Raw genomic sequence first — 21,496 nt, forward strand, 5'->3', positions numbered from 1 at the left:
CCTTTGTTTTCTGAGGGATGTTACCAATATGTTTATAAATGTCTACAAGATACCCATAGCTTTTCATAGTCATCTTTATTTTATATAAATAGCTATAACTAGAGTTCAGTGCCAGATTAAATAATAACTGTGAAGAATTTCTGTCTCTGAAATCCACTGAGTATTGAGTCCTTTGTAGGACTTTTACTAAACACCTGTCCTGTCCATGGATATGAAACTGTCATGTTGCATAAATCTGCAAAGAACCATTCTTTAGGTGTGCCCATTTATAATCCACGTAGTAAAACTTACCTTTTCATAGAATCATAGAATTTTAACAGCTCCTATAATACAAGCATAGCGCCTTATTGCATTGATTTAAGCATGGATTTAATGTTGGCTATCACTCAGCATTTACAGAATCATTTGTGCTTAATGAATCTCATCAGAATCCTTTTGATAGCATGGAACACTGTTATCAGAGCAATAAAAGACATTATAAAACTACCGAAGCACTGAGATACCCTGTCAGAACATCCTCATAACCCAACCAAGAGATCATCTAACCTGCAGATTAACACATCATAAATCTGTATTGCCTTTTGTTCAAGCATCAAGGAAGAAAACCCTGTGTTTCAAAGCAGGACTTTCCTATTTCTATTTTTATTAATTGCAGTAATGCGGTTTCCAAACAAGACAAATATTTGCAATTTACCCAATAAAATTTGTCAAAAACTTTATGCGATCTATGGATTTTTCTGCAGGTGAGAAGATAAGCACGATAAGGTCTCCCCTCAGCCTCCTCTTCCTCAGACTAAACAGCCCCAGCTCCCTCAGCCTCTCCTTGTAGGGCTGATTCTCCAAGCCCTTAACGAGCTTCATTGCCCTTCTCTGGACCTGCTCCAGTACCTCCATGTCTTTTTTGTACTGAGGTGCCCAAAACTGGACACAGTACTTGAGGTGAGGCCTCACCAATGCTGAGTACAGGGGCAGGATGACTTCCTTAGTCCTGCTCATCACACCATTCTTGATACAAGCCAGGATGCCATTGGCCCTCTTGGCCACCTGGGCACACTGCTGGCTCATATTCAGCCAACTGTCCATCAGCACATCAAGGTCCCTTTCCATCTGGGAGCTTTCCAACCACACTTCCCCAAGCCTGTAGGGTTGCTTGGGGTTGTTAAAGCACTTCTGGATGTGAGAGGTTGGCTAGCACTGCATTGTAGATAGGCACTCCTGTTATGCTCTTCCAGCCCATTAGCCTTGACTCATTTTTTTCTGTAAATGTCTTACTTCCAATCATTTGTTGTTGGTTTTTTTTGGTTTTGTTTTTTTTTACTAGGGCAGATATCAGCTGCTCAACAGCTCTCCCTGTATTGTTGGCGCTTAGAAATTGAGTGACAGTGAAAACCTTGAAAAGCGTTAGCAAAACGTTTTCACATAGTATTTTTGCAAAGTAAGCCTTTGGTTTAGCTTCCCTAATTTACAGCCAACTGCAGGTGATTCAAATTGATTTGTTGTGAGCTGTTAGTTCTCTTGCTAAAATCCATGAGCACTGTTATCATTAGTGCTGTAACATCCTTTAACAATATAATTCACATTCTCTTCAGTGCTTGGAAATTGAGTTCACAAATGTATTTCTGCTGAATTTCAAGGGGTTCCAAATATGCACAGCTCAATCAGCCAAGAGCTGTATTGAAAGACTTGATTTTTATGACTAGTCCCTCTTAAACCCCTACTCTGAAACCTCTCCTGTACCCCATGCCCTCCCACCCAAGGACAATGGCAGTATTTATACACAGTTTATTTTTAAATCAGGGCTTAATTTACCTATAGCTAAACAGTTCTACTAGTGTCACTACGCATTTGTGATTATGTTCTGTATCCATAGAAATAGGATTGCGCACACTGAAAAGTACTTAGAAGGTAATGAGAATCTTCAGCTCCTCAAATCACCTCTTCAAGGTGTGGAAGGTTTCAATGTCTGCATTAAAATTCTGGGAAACTCCTACAAATGTATTGTTTAAACTTAAAAACAGACCTGCGCACACAGCAACATAATATATGTTCACTTGACTGTTTCCCTAAGTGACTTGAAAAACTACCCAGAAAAAGCGACTTATATGAGGTGGTTAACCATAGCAGCCATTTTGGTTATTTGACAACAACGGCTTGTGATTCAACCATCCATGATATGAAACTTTTAAGCACCTGTCCAAGATATAGCTTTGAACATGAGTATGTGAAGTAGACATGAGAGGGGTATATCAGACTACTCTCAAGCCCTTCCCGGGGGAGCTCTTACCCTCTCAAAGGTGGGGTAACTGGGTGGTTGTGCAGCCTGCTTGTCTATTCACTTGAACGCTATCCTGTGTTTGAGACAAGGGGTTTGCCTTAATTTGTTTCCTAATGCTAGAACAAATATTCTCAGACTTACGCTAACAGCTGTGATAATTTAGTTTAACTTATGGTATGAATTTGTGAATTACATCACATACTGCATTCTGAATGTCATTAATTATTTGCACTAGATGGCATTTGGGAGGGAGGAAGGGAGGAAGCTTATGGTGACTTGGTCAGAGGCAGGGGCTGACTTTGAAGGCATCCATATTTGCTAAGAGAAATATTTCTGATTTCTGGAAGGTCTTTCTAGTTCATTCTGTCTTAAATGTGGTAAATTGTTCAGTACACTGTAACGTTTTTCTGAGTAAGCTCCTGAATTTTACTTTAAACATTTAGGTTGAAAAGAATTTGTTCAGTGGTTTATCAAGTCTGAAGTGAGTAGCAGATAAAATTTAAAGTTTGAAATTGGCTATCAGAAAGAATCTTCACTGATATCTTCCTCTGTCTTATCATTATTTCATGGTTGTGTGAACCAATGTAATACATTCTTTCTTGGCTAAACAGGTGTTGTTTAGGTCTGCTCTGTTACTTGTCGAGCACTGAATGGACCCAAGCCAGTCATCCTTTTGAAGAGTTTCAAAATATACCCTCCTTTTTGTATAAATGGTGTGCATATACATTTGTTAATATTGATTTTTTACATCTCTTCTCAGTGTTTGTGTTTTATTTTGTTGGAGTTTTTGACAGCGCCATAGACAGCTGTGGCTAATTGATTTTTCACTCTAGACTTTCTGGAGTCTGGTTACCTTGGTGTCTGGAGACATTAGTTGTCTTATTTTGTTCATTGCATTTCATTTTATGGTTGTTGGCTTATACAGGTGTGGTTAATGTCTCAGTACTCTTGGACCTGATGATCTTACAGGTCTTTTCTAACCTAAATGATTCTGTGATTCTTTTGACAGTATTGCATGTCTTTCCTTCCTAAGGATATCTTCTGCTTTGAATTTATAGTTCTCTTTACAAAGTCAAGTCCACATTTTCATATTTTGAACATTCTTTACAACCTTTCACTTGAGATCAAAGAGCTCTTTCTCTTACAGAATTGCTGAAGCTCATTAAAATTCTTCCTCTTCCGATCTCTACAAAGAAGAGAATGCGCATTGCTGTTACGGTTCCAATCAGCTACCCTACAGAAGTACCACTTTCTGTAGTTAAGCATCTTGAGAAGGTTGAATTTTATCCTCTTACTGACATTCAAGTAAACTCTGACATTTTTCCAAAATGAAAGTTAGAAGGGTTTGAAGATTGCACTTTGAACATCTACAAAACCCTTATGAGATTTGAGAACCCATGGCTCCCATGAAGGCTAAGTCAGACTGCTCATCACCAGGAAAAGTTCCCTTTGGTGCCTTTTCAGGGTAAAATACCTCTGTTGTCCACATGATCAAGATGAAAGTATAGATCTCCAGCTGAGAGGGTCACTTATTACAGTGATCTGTCCAGCAGGTTGAAATGCATATCTTGGTACTGTCCTTCGTGGTGAGAGCAAAAATGAAGATGAACAGGCACAATTTTCTTCTTTGGCTTCATCACAGGCATGACTTGCAGTTCTGTTGGTTTTATGAGCTCCAGTGAATTATGCCATGGAGTGGATTTAATAGTATTTGCTATTGGCAAGTATGAGAATATCTCCTCAACCTCCCTTTCTGTTTCTTGAAGACCATTAATGCCTGTCAGTAGCAGAGCACTCTTGTTTCCAGTATGGTAGTGTCCTACCCTGTTGTGCCTGTGACTGTCTATGAGCCTTTCAGTTCACAAACAGTTCTTTATTGCTGCACTTTGTTTTACAAACTGGACAAGTACAAATGCGAACATTTCCTCTGGCTCGTTTCTCCTGGGAAATAAATCTAGTCACACAAGGCAGGTGAAATGGGTAATTTGTCATCTTAACAGTAATTTTTACTCCCTTTAACTTTTGGGTTACTCAATTCATTAAATGCTTTCTCAATTCAAGCTCTGTGTAAGAATTACTCAGACTGACCTTGTGTGCCCCATTTGTATGAATATGAAAGAATGAGATGCGAGTATATCTACTTCAGAATTGGTGCAGCTTTATTTTTCCCTCTAGTGACCATCACTTTCCTCGAAATTTTTCACAAATTGATATTTGCACGTTCTATCTTCCAAGAGAGAAGATATGTACTAACTATATTTATAATTCTGAGAAATGTTCCTTCCAGGACCTACAAAGTGCACTCCTGTCAGGATTCCCTTTAACGATGAGGCAGAGCTGCTGCAAAGCTTAATGAGCATTGTACACTAGTTATTCACATCTGAGTGCCGTTGCTTGTTAATGAGGCTGTACTGGATCCAGCTGGCCTGTTTGGGGAAGTTCTTGTCATCTTGCTGTCAACATAATTGATAGAAAAAATGTACTTGAGCCCTGGAATAGGTACTTCCTATATATCTGTCCTATACTCTTATCTGTAGCAGTTATGGCCATGGGGTTTAGGTTCTATGAATTCAGGAAGAGAATGGTGAACACTTTTCAGATCACTAAAAAATTTAATCTTCTGCCTCACTGCAGTTTCAGCTTGCCAAATTTAAGGCTCTGTTTATTCTCAGATGCTCAGATTCCAAGATTAATTGTCATCTTTCTCTGACTTTTCCACCGACTCTAGCAAGATCCTCCCCTTCAGTTCTTTTTAAATCACAGTGTCTTTTCAAGCTTAATTTTATGCTGCGGATACAGTGTCTCAAGTCATGGAATCACTTCTTCCAGGGAGACAGTAACTTTTCAAGGCTGTACCCAGTCGACAGACATACAGGCATTGTTGAGGACTTTATTTTTGGTACAGAATGGCACAAGATTCTCCTAAATCATTGTACTGTTGTCAGTTTCTTAGAAACAAAGGTTGCTTATCAGCAGTTTACTTTAGTCCTCCAGCTCTTCAGGAAGTGGTCAAAATTGTATTTCTCATGATCTTGCATGTGACACAACAACTTTTTCAGACTGGAATAAATCTGTTGGTCTTTTCACACCAAAGGACTTGCATATTGCTTTTGTTCATAAGCACTGTCACTGTGTGGACTACATGTCAAATAAATCCCTAACTCTGCTTTGAGTCTGTCCTGGACTCAGGTGTCTGTGTAGCAAGAGTTCTGCTTCAGGTGATGCTACTTCTGATAATGGTTTTTTCTATTTGAATAACATAGCCTACAGAATTGTGGTACTGGGACCTTCTGGATTTTTAGTTATACTTCTGAGATTTCTATTTCTTCCTTACCCATCAGAGCATGGGTCATGGTCATTTGTTCCTTGAAACATTTTTCCATGTAAGTTCAGTGTCACTCTTATAACTAAGTCATTTCTGCTGCTTCTCTTACTACCGAATTAGAGATGTTTTGGAGGTACTCTTCCAAAGTTACCAACACAAGTTTTTTTATCTTTAGAAAGTCTGAGACTACAAGTCAATATCCCTTAGTTTTCAGGCACTGAGCCATTGGAGGGTGGCAGATTTAACACCAAATCATTACAAGAAGTGGATTGAACTATAAATCATACTGTATAACTTTTGCAGCGACTAGATTCTTTTTCCATTTATTTTTTTTTATTTTTTTCAGAAAATTCTCCTGCTTGGTGTTAGATTGTATTGTACTATATAAATCAAGCCATGTTAAATGGAAGTCTCTCGGGGTTTAAATTGGAAGGGGGTGGATTTAGACTAAATATTAGAAAGAAAATTTTTTTATAGTGAGAGCGATAAGATAAGAACAGGTTGCCCAGTGAGGTTGCAGATATTCCCACCCTGCAGGCAATGAAGGCCAGGCTGGATGGGGCTTTGAGCAACCTGGTCTAGAGGCAGGTGTCCCTGCCTATAGCAAGGAGCTGGAACCGCATGATCTCAAAGATCCCTTCCAACCCAAACCAGTCTAAGATTCTGTGATGATTTGTGTGAATTTAAAGTGTCAGTTAAAATTTATTATCAAGAACTTGCATGGCTTCCCTATCTACTATATTGTCTATGACATCAGACTTACCTGGTTGCACTGAAGAGTCACACATTTCTGTGATTACTGGTCAATGGCTGCAGTGGCATAGGAGCAGCATTCCCTGGTGTATTCCTTATAGACGTAAGCATCACATTCTACAAAGGACTTTTCAGTGAGCTTTCAAGATCTTTACACAGGGTCTGTGTCAATCTTTGTTCCTGTATTCATAATTTCTAAACTTTGATCTGCTTGTAAGAACTTTTCTCCCACCTCTTCTCTTTTTTTATTTCCTCCCCGTCCTCCCCCTTTCCCCTCCTCCCCCTCCACTTCAAGAAAGAAAGATAGAAGTAACAACTAGAAATAAAGTCAGCATAAGCAGCAACATTCAAATTGGGGAAAAAAAAATCCAGTAGTAATTACCAGGGCATGTGCTAATGGACACAGAAAAGTTGTACCTAAATATATGTACTTCTTTTTCCTGCAACACAAATACTATCAGATTATGTGACTTTTCTGTTCCTGTATTGCTCTTTATGCTGAGGATTTGTTTTGTACTTTCTGATGTTGCAACAGCATGTGCTTAATTGCTGCTTGTGTGAATTATGATTTAGTGCATAACCATCTGATATTATGGGGAAATTGTTATGTGTCTTCATAAACATTTCAGTTTTAGTATGGTTGTAAAAATGAGGCTCATGTGTAGCTTTAAATTTATTATAGGCGTTTTCTTTAAGGCAAATCTGTGAAAGGATCATTTCTGTGAATTTATAAGCTTTGCAGTCATAATCTCTAAATGAAATATTAATGAGAAGAGAACAATTTCTGGTTATTGTCATTTCAGCCCATTTAAAATTTTTATGTTACTTCCTTTGAAACCAAAACTATTCTGTTTGAAGCAAATCAGAAGGAATATACCATTCGCTTAAGTTAACCAACCTTTTTAGTCAGACAGGTGAGTCCTCACTGAGGAGTGAAATTTCATGTCATGACATCAGTTTTGTCACTTGAAAACATGTGTTTATCTGTGTCAGCTGTAAGTTTCTTAAATGTACCATTCACAGTACTGAGGTGATGTGGTTTCATTTTCTTGTAGAGGCATTCCTGGGAAAAAGTGTGGAACTGTCATCGTAACAGCAGAGGAATTGGGCTGCTGTCGAGTAAGTGTGTGTTCATTGCTTTGTGAAAAATTAAGTGAAAATAGTGGTGATTTGCACTGCACCAGATTGTTGTAAGTAAAATGTATAAATTTCCATTTTATGACTTCTATAAGAAGTTAGGTTGGTTTTTTCTCAATCAGTTACACATAGCTTTATGTAGTAAAGAAGCAATAAACAATTTGAAACATTAAGTTTTTATTCTTGAGTCTTAATCTAGTCTTTAAAAAAAAAACATGCTAATAGTGAGTCATATTATTTAAAGAAATGTGATGTTAATGTTTATTGAAAAAAAGGCTACATAGATATTTAAAAGAATTTCCATAAAAAAAAAGAGTTCAGACAGATTCCTTTAAAGTGGAGGCTGCCTGGGGAAATGCAAATACTAATGGCAAATGCCTACTTATTTAGTAGAAAGCAAAAAAATTTCACAGTGTGGAGCAGACAGTGGGGAATTTGGCTGGTTAAGGGGAGAGACCTGGCGTGATCATGACCCTCCCAAACTACTATCACCACTTTTCCTCCTCTTAGGGGATCATGGAGTAGATTGGACAGAGGAGAAGTCGTATTGGTCAGGAAGTACCTGGAGCCAGGCCAGCTATTTTGCTTCCCATCACTGAATGAGCCAGCAGCAAGCAGAAATCATGCAGAAACAGAGACTGGAAGGAAGAATAAGGAAGGATTGTATGTAGGGTGATAAAGAAGGGATGGAATCTGAAGGTGAGGGAGTTAGTCAAAGCATGGTGTATCTTGAATGGGGCTGTAGTATGTATCTTAGAAGAGTTTATGTTGACAAGATATGAAATCATAAATGGGGAAAGAAATAATATCAGGTATTTGGTGAGATCCAGGGGATCTGGGCAGTATTAGATTGGATATGTAAACTTACAGAAATAGCTTAAGGCTTGAAGAGATATTTTTCTGAGGCTTAGTTTTAGCAGCTGTTGGAGTTAATGCTTCCCATTTTGTGTAACTTCTAACTTTCATACTGGGCCATAAGCTGTTAATTATTCTCTTTCTATTATAATAATTCTATTTCTGCAGCAGTAATGTCACTCTCATTACAAATATATACAATAGCTAGTCTGTTTAGGTCTTATTTTCTTAAGTTCATTCAAAGAAAGATCTTCTTATAAGAAAGCAATCCTTAATTTTCTGCCTTACTTCTAGCTTAGTCAAGTTTGTATCAATTCTCTGCAGATTTGGTGTATTTGAACAGCACACAGGCTAAAATCTTATTTGTCAGACAACCTACCAGTCCTGCACAGTTATGCTAATAGGGTGCTCCAGCTCAGTTTCATGTAACTGCCATTAACAGCATCTGTGGGAGTGCTCTTGTACAAAATACCTTTTCTCAGCTAATAATGAGTGTTGGAATAATAGATTTATTAAAAGTGTGCCCTTTTTTTGGCTCAGATTCTGAAAGAAGCAGTGGACACTTAATTTTCTTTCAGATTTAACAGCAAGTGTCCTTGAAATGGAATTTGTTAGGCTAACTTATTCCTAAGTCTGTCACTTTTAGTTAGGCTTTGTGTATTGTTTTTGTCCTTCACTAAGGAGTATCCTAGTGTTTTTCTTTCTTATCTGTCAGATTTAAATGGAAAAAAAGGCTAACTAAATTCAAGAAATCGGCTTCTTGCTCTGGCATTTTTTTTTCCATACACAAATGTTTGACCTACTTGGGAGTGGGTACTAACTTTGTAATTGCTCTATGCAGTGACTTTGTCTTTCAGCCTGTGTTCACACCTCTCCTTCCACTGCCATAGAAAAAATCAGTAAGCACTAAGTGTTGTCAAACGTGATGATATGAAAGATTCTAGTAAGTGATAGCTCTCTCATATAGTAATAGGAGATTCTTGTGTTACTAGCACAAGTGATGTACAGTCATGGAAAATGCTTGTCTTTTGTTTTACTTTTGTTAAAGTTTTGGTAGTGCCTGATCAAAACCATCCGATGACAAAATGGACGTATCATGTTCACCTCACTCAAGGCTTGCATATATTATGACTTTTGTGTGAAATCACTGAAGGGACCTTACAGTGAATTTGGGAGTCAGTCTCTCCTCCTCTTATAGTCTCTTCTTCGTTCTCTATCATGTCATCTCAGACACAGTCTCTTGCTCTCCCTCATGAACTGTCACATCTTTTCTTTGGGATATTTTCATATCTAAGGTTGTTCATTATTTAGATTAATTCTTAAGTGATCTGAGATTTTCTTTTCTTTTGATAGCTTATGTTTTAAATGGCAAAGATTTTTGGAATCATTGAATTGCTGAGGTTGAAAGGACCCTTGGGAGACTGTCTAGTCCAGCCCTCCTGTTTTTCTCAGAGCAGGTTACTCAGCCACTGAGCCACCTTCTCTCCAGACTAAGAGAGTCTCATCTCTCATAACTACTCCTAATATGAGAGGCAGTCCAATCCCTCAATCAGTCATCTTAGTGTCCCTTTTTCTGGAATTAATACTATCTGTCCTTATCATTCCTGTACTGGGAAGTTCAGGACTGAGCACAGTACTCCAGGTATGCTATCACTAGTACTGAGTCATTTCCTTAAGCTTGCTTCCTTCCAGCACTCTACTTAGTGCAGCACAAGAGGCTGTTGGCCTTCTTAGTCGTGTATGTGTTGATGGCTCATAATCCATGTCCATTAAGCCCACCCAGTTCTTTTCTGCAAAACTACTCTCAAGCTGTTTGTCCTGCAGCTTGTATTTGTGCCCTCAAAGTCCATTTCCCATAGTTGAACTTTATGGCGTTCATGTTGTCCTGTTTTTTCAGCTCATACAGGTCTCTCTGAATAGTGACACAAGCAAATGATGGAGAAGCTACTATATCTAGCATTGTGTTGTTTGCAAACTTGCTGAGGGTCTGCTCTGTTTCATTAACAAACGTGTTAATTGTTACTCACCCTATTATTGACTGCTGTACATACTCATCCTCAGCTGGACTTTGTATGTTAATCCCAATTCCTTGAAGATCAGCAGTTCGAAGCTTTATAAAGATAATTGAAAGTGGCCTCACAGTGACACTGCCAACTCCATCAGCACTTACAAATGCATCCTGTCAGGACTTGTGTGTGTCCAGTTTGTTTAAATATTCCCTCACTTGGTCTCTTCTCCCCAGGGGAGTTGTCCTTGTTCCAGACTTTCCCACTGGTCTCAGGTGCCCAGGATTCTCAAAGTCAGATCTTAGCAGTAAAGACCAAGACAGAAGGGTCTAAGGAAACAAATTTTCCATTTCCTTTGCCACCTGCTCCCCTGCCCCACGTGATGGTGGATCATGTTTTCTCTAGTCTTCATCTTGCTTTTTGTACACATGTAGGCCTGATAATAGAATATAGTCATCCCATCCAGTAGGCCCTGCCTCAGTCAGCTAATGAGTTTGCATTGTAATCCTTCTGGCACTCTTGTGTGCCTCCGGTGGCGCAGCGGTAGAATTCCCGTTTGCAACACCAGGGGGCCCGGGTTCGAATCCCCCCCTGTGGAGCAGGGGGTAGAAGTGCCGCTCTGCTACACAGAGGGCTCGAATCCCGGGAGTTGGACTCGATGATCTCTAAGGTCCCTTCCAACTCGCACAATACTATGATACTATGATACTATGATATGACTCTTCCTGAAGACATGGCAGTGTGTGATCTATCAATTTGCCTGTCCACAACAGCATGAGAATGGCTTTATTTGGTACCTTCCAATCTCATTTTCTGGAAACTTCTGGCATCTTAGTAGGAAGTTGCTAAGCTGTTTGCTTTATGGACAGCAGGAGCAGAAAGTTGCAGGTTTAAGTCACTGAAGGAACAAGACTTAGTTGTGTGTCACTGCAGCTTTTAAAATTAATGTGTTCTTTAGCTGTGCATCTACTTCCTAGAAAATACATCACTGGCTGTCAGAAAGTATTTGAAACATTGTGAGGTATTTAGCATAGAACTTCATTTGCACGCGTCTATGGATGAATTCTTTGTTTTAGCAGTTCAAGCTGCACTGTAAGAACATTTGCAAGAATATGATAAGTAGAAAGCATCTAGAAGCCAGACACCTCACATCCATTTTGTTTTCAGTTGGTATGGTTAGTAGTCAATTATATTCTTAATTTTCCTTAAGCAAACTACATGCTGTTTTTAATTTTTCTGTATTATCAATTTCAGGATTCAGTTTTAATGCAATTTTGTGCGAACAAACTAGACAAGAAGGACTTCTTTGGGAAATCTGACCCTTTCCTGGTATTTCATCGAAGCAATGAAGATGGCAGGTAGATGCCTGCTAAATATTTCTGCTCCTAAGCAGTAGCAGCTTATTGCTTTGCAGATAATACAGTAGTTTTCTTTTCCTAATATTTGTCAGATGAAGCTGTATTTCTTTTACGTTTATTGAATTTTAATTTATGCTACACAGAAATAAAACAGTTGTAACGAATGTTAAGTACCTTCTCAGTAATAGCTCAGATAAGCATATACATCTTTGGAACTTGAGAAACATTCTTTCAAAGGTCAACTTTAGTTGCATCTGTGTGTGGAATTTCAGTATTGATTTCAACAGTGACCTTGCCTCCTATTTTCTTCTGCACAATTCACTATCCAAAATGAGGATTCAAAAGAAGTATTTTCATTTTGCATCATTTAGAGAAAGCGTAATATAGTAAAACACACTATCTTTCATATAAATTTCATATATATTTCATTTGAGAGAAGAAATCTCATGGAGGCTTATATGTTTTGTCTGAGAAAACCCTGGTTAAAAAAAGAAACAAAATTATAAAAAAATACATAAAATAGTGAACAAGCATGAGAAAGTCATGACTCTTTTGACTGAGTTTCTTACCTGTTAAGCAGGAATCATATCCTGCTATTTTCTGAACTAGCTCACTGAATGTAATTCTTCTGAGGTAAGAAAATTTTAGGTGTAAAATTACATAGCACCTTCATCCATAGTCACACACAAATAGATCTGTTCTCATCAGTTCCCCTTGCCTCTCTTCTCCTGGACTTGTTTTCTTAGCTTAAACTTTATACAGACATTGCACCAGCGCAGACATTATAGATCTTTTTATTCCATATTTGGTGACTCAAAATAAAAAGTAAATAATACAAATTATATCTTTTTTTTTTTTCTTTTTTTTTTTTTTTTAATTGCAGTTTTACAATCTGCCACAAAACAGAAGTTGTAAAAAATACATTAAATCCAGTGTGGCAGGCATTCAAGATTTCTGTCAGAGCCCTGTGTAACGGAGACTATGACCGGTAAGCTATAGGTTAAGCTTTCCTAGCATACATTTTCAGTGATCCCATACTAAAGGGTGCATCTCTAAAAAACATGATCATAAACTATGTTTTTACCAATGCTTTATCAGCAAGCTTGATGGTTAAGTTGAGGAATCATGGATGTTTTTAGAGTCCTTAAAAACTGACTTGTTAACTTCTGACAGTACCAATGAAGTAAGTGTTTAAGTTGCTGATGGTGACTTGTTATTCTGTCATCACTACTCATATTTTTGATATAAATCAAGATAATGCTGTTATAATTATGTGGCCAGATAAATGTCTGGTGAACTGTCTATCCCTACCACCTGAAATCTGGAGCATTTAAATTATTTTTGTAAGACTCAAAGGGAGTATAGGCATAGCATTAATCATATTCTTCTAGAAGAGTGTTGTATAATATTTAGATTAAAATAATGAAGGAAATATGAAATATGAGGATTAGAAGAACAGTATGAGCAATAGATAAAATGCACATAGTATGTAGGTTGCTCTGAAAGTAATCCTTCTTGTTTATTTCCATGGAAACTACAACAGCAATTATTCAATGAAATGTATGGAGTAAAGCTATTGTAATCTGTTACCATGAAGGCAAGCCTTTTGGGAAGCAAATCAAGTTATGATTTACTAGCTAATACCAAGTTATAAACAGAAACCATTGCTTGTGCTGGTCTGTGCTTCACTTGACTAAGTCCAAGTAGCTAAGACCGAAGAAGTAGGAGAGTAAGAAGTGCTTATATTCACTAGAATGCTTGCATAGTAATAAAGTTCTGTTGTTATAAACCACTAACTAAAAACTGAAAGGTCAAAAGCTAATTCAGATTTTTTGCTAGGGAAGTGGGATTTTTTTTTATCAATCTTTTTGAGAATTTCCATTCTTAGCATTTCGTACTGGATCACAGCTACTTTATTCTGTCTGTCATGCATTTCCAGTACTTGGTATCATCTCGCTTCAAATTTAAGGAAAAAGGGTTCTCCTGCATTCCTAATACTGTCCTAGAGAAATACTTGTTACAGTTATTATCATTTGTGTTTCTTTTTCAATTAGATGGAGAAATATTGCATTGATTTCATAATAAATGTGTTCTAATCAGGTATAATTTTTAACTTGTATGTGGATTTATATGCATAATTCAGAGCAAAATAATGCTCATGTTGCTAGTCTCTGTACACTGCACTGTTTATCATATTAATTAAAAGTCTTTTATAATAATGTTATAAAAGAGACGTGTTAAATGCAATACTAAAACAACTCCAGCTTTTTGAAAGAGAATTAAAAAACATAATGGCATGCCTCAGATTGTTGTGCAACTACTTTCCAATTTTGATCATGTTTTCGATTCTTTCTACATAATGCGCTCTGTGAATGCCTTACAAACAAATGACTCAATGAAACTTTACAGTCCTCCCTATAATAATCACATTTGACACCAGGAAATATACTTTAGGTGTCAAATTTAAATTAGTATTGGCTGATGATCCAGAAGAAGCATCTAAAGTTTGTTTTTGTGGTTTGCTTTTTTAAATTTGAAAACTTTTCCTTCCAAAGGTGAGGATTAGTTTCCTACGATCCCCTTGGTTTCCTTCAGATAGTGATAGTTTCACAGATCAGATTATGGTACTCTCAGTTCTGTGGAAGGTGTTGAAAAGTGAGAGTAATGTAATTGGTTAGAATATATGCCACACTAAACATCTGTTCTAGTTTTACATAGAGCAATTTATCTGCAGCTAATGCTACTGAGTGAACTCTGTCCCTGTACCCACCCATGCCCTCATGATGCTGCACTTTCCTCTTTGGTCAGATGTCCAAGCAGCATCTTCCTCTGTTGCGGAGTAAGAGGGAGCTCATAGGGATGAAAGTGCAACAGATTTCTTTTGTCAGCAGCCACATATAGAGCCTTTGCCAAATCTTGGGTGAATCACACAGTTTCCATTTTCCACTATTGCAGACTGTTTAGCAGAGATTAATGCCATCTACCAGATTGAAGTTTTCTTTTATTCCAGTGCTGTTTCTTTCTTTTAACAACCAAAATGTATGGAGTAGAATTGTAGAGGTTTGCTTTATTTGGTAATGTATTGTTATTAACCTGCTCCATGCTATCAAAGAATTTGTGTTATGTAATGACCTGCTTGAGTTCTCTTCTCAAAAGAAGACCTTGTCAAATATAGGCATATTATTTATTTCTTTATTTATTTCTGGAAGGCGTTACTACCTCACAGTAGATATCCCTTTCCCACATAATAGCATACACCAATAGCTGTCACAATGAGACTCATTTTGTTAACCTTCTTGAAAAGGTTGATAGCACTTTAAGGTTTAAAAAATGAATTAGAAAAACAAACAACAACAACAGAACACCCAGAAATTTTTCTGTCTTCTTCACAATAAGAAATGAATAGAAAATCTTGTCTTCTTGCTTTGGTGTAGTTGAGGTTTCCTGATACACTTAAATATAAGTATTAAATGAAATTCTGTACATTTGAATATGAATTTTAATAATGTTTTTCTCAATTTTTTTAGGACAATTAAAGTAGAGGTGTATGATTGGGATAGAGATGGAAGGTAAGACATAAGTCCTGTTGTTTTCTATTTATTTTGAAAAGTTGCACTATTACAGTTCTATTGTGTTTTACAATCAAAATAAGTACAAGTAAGATGGAACAAGTAAGATGGCATGTTTTGTGAATCTCCTTAGGGCTAATTTTACTGTATACATATGAAATGGGTGTTTTGGTTTTGGTGCATTTTTGGGTTTTTTTGGGGTTTTTTTTGCTTAAGGCAAAAGGGTTTTAAATATCATCAAGAGGAGGATGGTGGAATAGATGTGGATTTTCTGTAGCTAATTTCAAAATGGGCAATATGTAATTGTTCAACCTTACTGACTTTACTTAGCATGCCCTCTTTATGGTCGGACTGAGTTGAGACCTCTTCTGTAAAAAATGCTTGAGTTTCTGTCTTCATACTTTGGAGAGAAAGTATATTTATAAATCATGGTTCTAGCACTTGCATGTAATACAAAAATATGTTGATCTCTATTTCTCAGTTGACCTGCCTTAATTATTTCTTATTAATTTATATTTTTAAATACATGAATATGCAGTTACATTTGAATACTTAAGAGTATATTAATTATTATATGATGTCGCTAATATTACTACAGGCATTTGTTTCTAGTTTTTCTATGGCCAGAATAGATCTTGCATTAGTAATAGGGAAATTTACCCTGTGCTGTCATTCCTTCCTTTGCTGACAAGAGCCAAAACTAGTTTCAGCTTTCTCAGCTTACACCTTAGTCTTTTTTATTTCATCGTGAAATCTGTTGATTTATAAGCATTCTTACCACATACTTATGCTCTGCAATTATCACCCAGTAGAACAAATTCAGCCTTCTTGATTAGATAATTCCTGGAGGGACAAAAAAAACCGTATTAATTGCTTGTAGCATAAGCAGTTAAAAATATGAGGATTAAAATTATTAGAAAAAAAGTTGCTGCGTCACTGTAAAAATTTAATTACATTAACATCCTCTAGTTTATACTTAAATTTGCCAAATCTTCAAAAAAGTGACATACTTTTCAATTTGCAGGCAAGATACAATACTTTGTGAAAATATTCTGAAAATGAAAAATTAGGCAATATTTGCAAGTTAATAAAAAAGAACAATCTTATTAATCTTCGTTAAACCCCATGTGCTGACTTGTTTCCTTCAAAATGTGAATCTGAGGTGTGATTAAAAGAAAAGGAAGAAATCTGACAAATAATAACGGTATAGGTGTGATGTTGAGCGCAGATGTCAACATGCTGTGGAATTCAGGCCATCAGTAGCCTCTGCTGTCCCAGACACTGAAAGATTGTCTGTTTTTGCTTACATCTCATTCTGAATACCTGTTAAATTAATATCTAAAGGAAAAAAAAAAAAAAAAAGGGTGAAGAATATTACTTACATGTATTCCCTCTTACTCTAACCGTATGGTTTTTTGCCTCTTGTTTTCCACCTTATTTAAATTTAGAAGCACACAAAGCACTGACTTCTTACACGTTAAATTCCTCAAGGATGAGACAGCGCTCATCTCGTGTAACTTCAGACAATTTAAAAATCAAGCTGCTAGATTGAGCTAATCAGTTAAGCTATTTCAGTATCAAACCAAGGAAAATGGTATTCTGCATTCTGATTGAATCTGTCTCAATAGAAAGAAATTGTCATTTGGTGACGCTTATGACTTACTAGTGATCATAGCAAGAACATTCATTTTTAATTTGACTTGGAGTTAGCAAGATGGATCTGAAGTGAGTCCTATTCAGGCTGGCTTAATTTGTCTATCAAGGTTTTGTACAGTGCCACTGTTAAACAGATTACATTAATTTTCGCTTCTCATGAAATCTTTGTTAATTATCAGTTGATACAGTAGCTGTTTACCTCACTGGGCTGCCTGTTTGTGCTCCAGAGATGTGCAGTCCTGGGAAGAACAACCTTTGAAAGACCATTAGGGAGCTTGCTAGAGAGCAAAGCAAGTTAGATTGAATGTTGCAGGTTGTTCTGCAGTCAGTAAAACAACGTTACCATACATACGCTTGATTTGTGATTTAGTGTTCTTTTGTTCAACAACCTTGAGTTAGAGAATTTTTTTCCATTTTTTTTTTCTACATCCTGTATCATCCATGCTTTGGGTAATGGATCCGGAATTTAGTTTGTTGCTGTGAAGTTCACAAATTCCATTAGAAGTAACTGTATGTTCTTAGCTCTCATTTATTTTACAGCATCACTTACAATTTCCTAACTATTCAATTCTTGACTATACTTGACTTAGAATTTCTTGACTACAGTTTCTTAGCTGGACCATCTTAACATGAACATTAATCGTTTAAAAGATTTGCTTCTTTTTGTGTGTTTTAGATGAGTTAACATTTCTAACTTAAATAATTTGTTTTTCCATGGTTTTAATCAAGCAGTGCAAAAAGGTTTTATATGGACAGTTAACTGCACCGGATTCTCCTTTTATATTTCATGCACCTCCAACAGAAATATTGGCTTGGTACTATTTGCAGCGCTGAGTTTTGGTGTCATTTATTTCCGAAGACATTTGGAAGATTCTGTACCAGGATATGTGACACTGATACAAATCCATGGCATAAAAACTGGAGTACTGAAGTAGTCTAATGGATGTAGAATGCAACTACTAGTTCAATAAACAAATGAATAAATAAATAAATAGATCTGTAGAGAATTCCTTTATTTTCCTTCACTTGAAGAAATCATCTGAGAAGGAATAACTCAACTGTTCACAAATTCTGGTTAAGGAGTTTAATAGTGTAGTTGTGCATTATTTGAAGTATCAATACAGACATGTTCTTATAAACTCTTGCACTGGAGCAGCTCAATTATATGTATGCAAAGTTTGAGAAAGAAACCTGGAATTTGAGGTGCAACCAGCAATGAGGCGGATTGCTCTTCACTGAAACTTAGTAAGAATTTAGTGGGCATATCTGCTTCATCTGTTTTACAGCCTGTGTGAACACAAATGAAGGACATCAGCGATACTTGGGTGTTTTTATTTCTTTCTGAAGGCTTTTTCAGTAACTTCAGAGAAACTGTTACCTTGTGGTGCAAAAGCCATTCCACAACCTTGGCTTTTACAGTCTGTTATACAGAATAAAATGTTGGTTTTGTTTTTTTTTTCTCAAAATATAAAACAATAAGTAGTACCATGCTAAACTGGGGGCTCCAAAACAAGCATTGGAGAATCTAACCACCACATGAGGTAAAAATTTGTCTGAGAACCTTAAGACTGCAAGAGAGGCTGTAAATCTCAGATCCCGGCTGCTTTCCTCTTTCTTTTTGTCCTCCATCTCTGACCTCTTTCTCCAGCTACTTAGTTGATTTTTAAATTGTTGGACTTCTCATCTTTCCTACTGACATATTATTAGGGGTGATGATTGACATTTTCTCCATTGTTTTTTTTTTCCTTTAGATTATTAAAAAAAAAAAAAGAAAAAAGAAAAAAAGAAACAAAACCAACAAAGCTAATGACAATTCTCAAAGTGATTTTCAGCACTTCAAAGCACAGTACCAGAAGTGGCACTTTTAGTGAGTTGGGATTCAAGTGATTGTTTGACGTACTGAGAGTCTCTGATTCACAGTTCGGACATGCAGTTCATGGACAGAAGTGTCTGAGTCTAGGAATGGTTGGTGTTAGGAGCCAAAAGTCTATCAAAGACAACTCCTTCTGGTTCTCTGTTCAGACACTAATAAGGAAACTGATAGGGTGGTGTGCAATCGTGAATGTTTGGAGGGATTGATGTTATGTTTTTCTAAATGAGTTATACTTCCAGCAAAGGCAAATGTCCAGCAGGCACTCATCTTTTAGAGCCAGTCTATTGAAGGGCATGCATCCATTTCAATAGGGACTTCTCATGTCTAAGCTGATGGTCTTTTAAATGCAGAGAGCTCGGAGACTGATTATTTATGTCCACACCTTTTTAATAAGATTAGTTAGAGGAATTAAATCTTTCTGGCTCAGTTCTTACCAGTCCATGTATATTGCCACAGGGAAAAGGAAGCACCACAGATTTCAAAGTATTTTTCCCAGAGAAAAACCCTATCTGAAATTGCTTATCCTCTGCTACAGCATATTCATATGTAGTCAATGAGCAGTTGCTTGATTTTCTGCTTTAAAAAAAATACCAAGTGACTTGAAAATTAGCAGTTATTATAAATTGTTATAAAAAGCAAAGCTTCATCTTTTAGCAAGGTGAATTTTTTTCCGGAGCTGTGGTGACTCAATATTAAATATATTGTATGTGTCGTGGTCTCTATAGCTCTCAAGTTCTATTGCTTATATGCTGCCTTCTTCTATTCCCCTGGTACAACAGTTGTCGCAATCCTGGGAGTGTTTAGAAAAAGGAGACAATATCTTTAAAATGTGTTCCTTAAGAAAAGTCTTTGTCTGTCTCAGAAGCAATTTTCCAGTCTCCAGGGTGGAAGGGGGTTGTTTCTCAACTCTGAATCAGAGTAGTCGGTAATAGGTTCACTATATAGTATTTCTCAAGCCTTCTTTGGGATGCTTTACTTGTCTCACTGGTATTGCTGTGATGACTGTACCTTTTAATTGCATGGCTTACAGATAGTTTTGAATTCCTGCTGGTTTCAGATAGAGAGATTTTAACTTTGTTTTGTTGTTTTGTTATTAATAAAGTAAGAAATTTCATGTTGCTATGGATTGTTTCTATTTTTCCTTTCCTTGCACTTCTCAGGAATATCTAACTTCGCTTTTATTGGAAATAGCTTAATTGGAACTGCATTGTAAATCTTAAAAGCAAGTTTTACAAGCAACAAAATCATAAAACCGACATTCTATTCTCATTCTCCATTGAAGGAAAGATGAAAAAAATGGTTATTATCGTAGCTCACTGGTTGGGAAAGCAGAGTGTAGACGAGGTATGGTGCTTTGCTTGGGAAGAGCTGTGAAAACAGGGGGAGTGAGGATCAGGAGGGAGTGGGAGCTGGATCAGCAGTGAGAAAAGTTCCGCTGGCAAGGTCAGAGATGGGTACAGAAGGTCTCATGACACCTGGAAGTTGTGTAGCAGGCTGCTTGGCAGTCAGCTGTGTGCTTGCTGCCCATTCCAGATGTTTCGTTCACTCCCATCTGGCAGCCATGTTTCTCTGGTCCTGCTCCCTGACCCCAGAAGCCATTCACAGTGGAGCATCATCCAGTGCTTTCCCTCTGTCCACCCTGCCCACAGTGGTTACTTTGCTGTGTGATCTCCCCTGGCTAAGAGCTGACAAAGCAGTTTTTAAAATGTGAGTGACAGAGCATGGAAACGTTGAATTTATTACACAATCACAGAATTGTAGGGGTTGGAAGGGACCTCTAGAGATCATCGAGTCCAACCCCCCTGCCAAAGCAGGCTCCCTACACCACATCACACAGGTAGGCATCCAGGCGGGTCTTGAATATCTCCAGAGAAGGAGACTCCACCACCTCCCTGGGCAGCCTGTTCCAGTGCTCCGTCACCCTCACTGTAAAGAAGTTCTTGCGCACATTCGTGTGGAACTTCCTATGCTGAAGTTTCAGCCCATTACCCCTAGTCCTGTCCTCACGCACTACTGAAAAGAGACCAGCCTTGCCACTATAGCTCCCACACCTCAGGTATTTATAAACCTGGATCAAATCCCCTCTCAGCCTTCTTTTCTCAAGGTTAAACAGACCCAGTTCCCTAAGTCTTGGAACTGAAGTAGTATTCAGAAAGGAAAAGCTTGTAACCACTATTTCAGTGTTAGATCAAGATGCCAGTGGTGATCCAGTGAGAAAGTGGTGATAATATTTTATAGCCCTTTCTGTTTTAAATTCTTCAGTGATCTGCCTCACATGTAAACAATTTACAACTTAGCCTTCATTGTGCAGTTAGGCTAAGCAGAAGCTATCAGAAAGATTTAACCTGATAAATCAAGTCTTCATTGTTATCGCTAAAGACAAAACAAAATGAAAATACATTTTTTTTAAGCAGATTTCATGTTTTGCTATTGCTGCTTTCTTGGGTGTTTGTTCATACTGGTTGTGCTTCTCTTTTTTGCAAATATGTGTACGAGATGTTTAAAGTAGTAATACTGCCTCTTTGATTTTTTTTATAGTCATGATTTCATTGGAGAATTCACAACAAGTTACAGGGAGTTATCGAGAGGGCAATCTCAGTTCAACGTGTATGAGGTAGGTGTTCTGAGTCTTATTTGTTCATCTTCAGAAAATAAGTGAGAAAACTTCCAGTGTTCATGGTTAACTGGT

The 21,496-nt window shown here is 37.3% G+C and overlaps 1 protein-coding gene across 1 annotated transcript in view; it reads left to right on the forward strand.

Annotated features, from left to right (window-relative positions):
- The window catches only part of CPNE8 (copine 8), an 87,558-nt gene that overhangs the window by 36,307 nt on the left and 29,755 nt on the right, over window positions 1–21,496 (forward strand). The window contains exons 7-11 of the mRNA XM_072359429.1: window positions 7,409–7,472; window positions 11,606–11,709; window positions 12,593–12,697; window positions 15,237–15,278; window positions 21,346–21,421. Coding sequence (XP_072215530.1) covers window positions 7,409–7,472; window positions 11,606–11,709; window positions 12,593–12,697; window positions 15,237–15,278; window positions 21,346–21,421 — 391 coding nt within the window. The remainder of the gene's footprint in view (window positions 1–7,408; window positions 7,473–11,605; window positions 11,710–12,592; window positions 12,698–15,236; window positions 15,279–21,345; window positions 21,422–21,496) is intronic.

Source organism: Excalfactoria chinensis, chromosome 1, assembly GCF_039878825.1.
Source record: "Excalfactoria chinensis isolate bCotChi1 chromosome 1, bCotChi1.hap2, whole genome shotgun sequence".
Classification (NCBI taxonomy): domain Eukaryota; kingdom Metazoa; phylum Chordata; class Aves; order Galliformes; family Phasianidae; genus Excalfactoria; species Excalfactoria chinensis.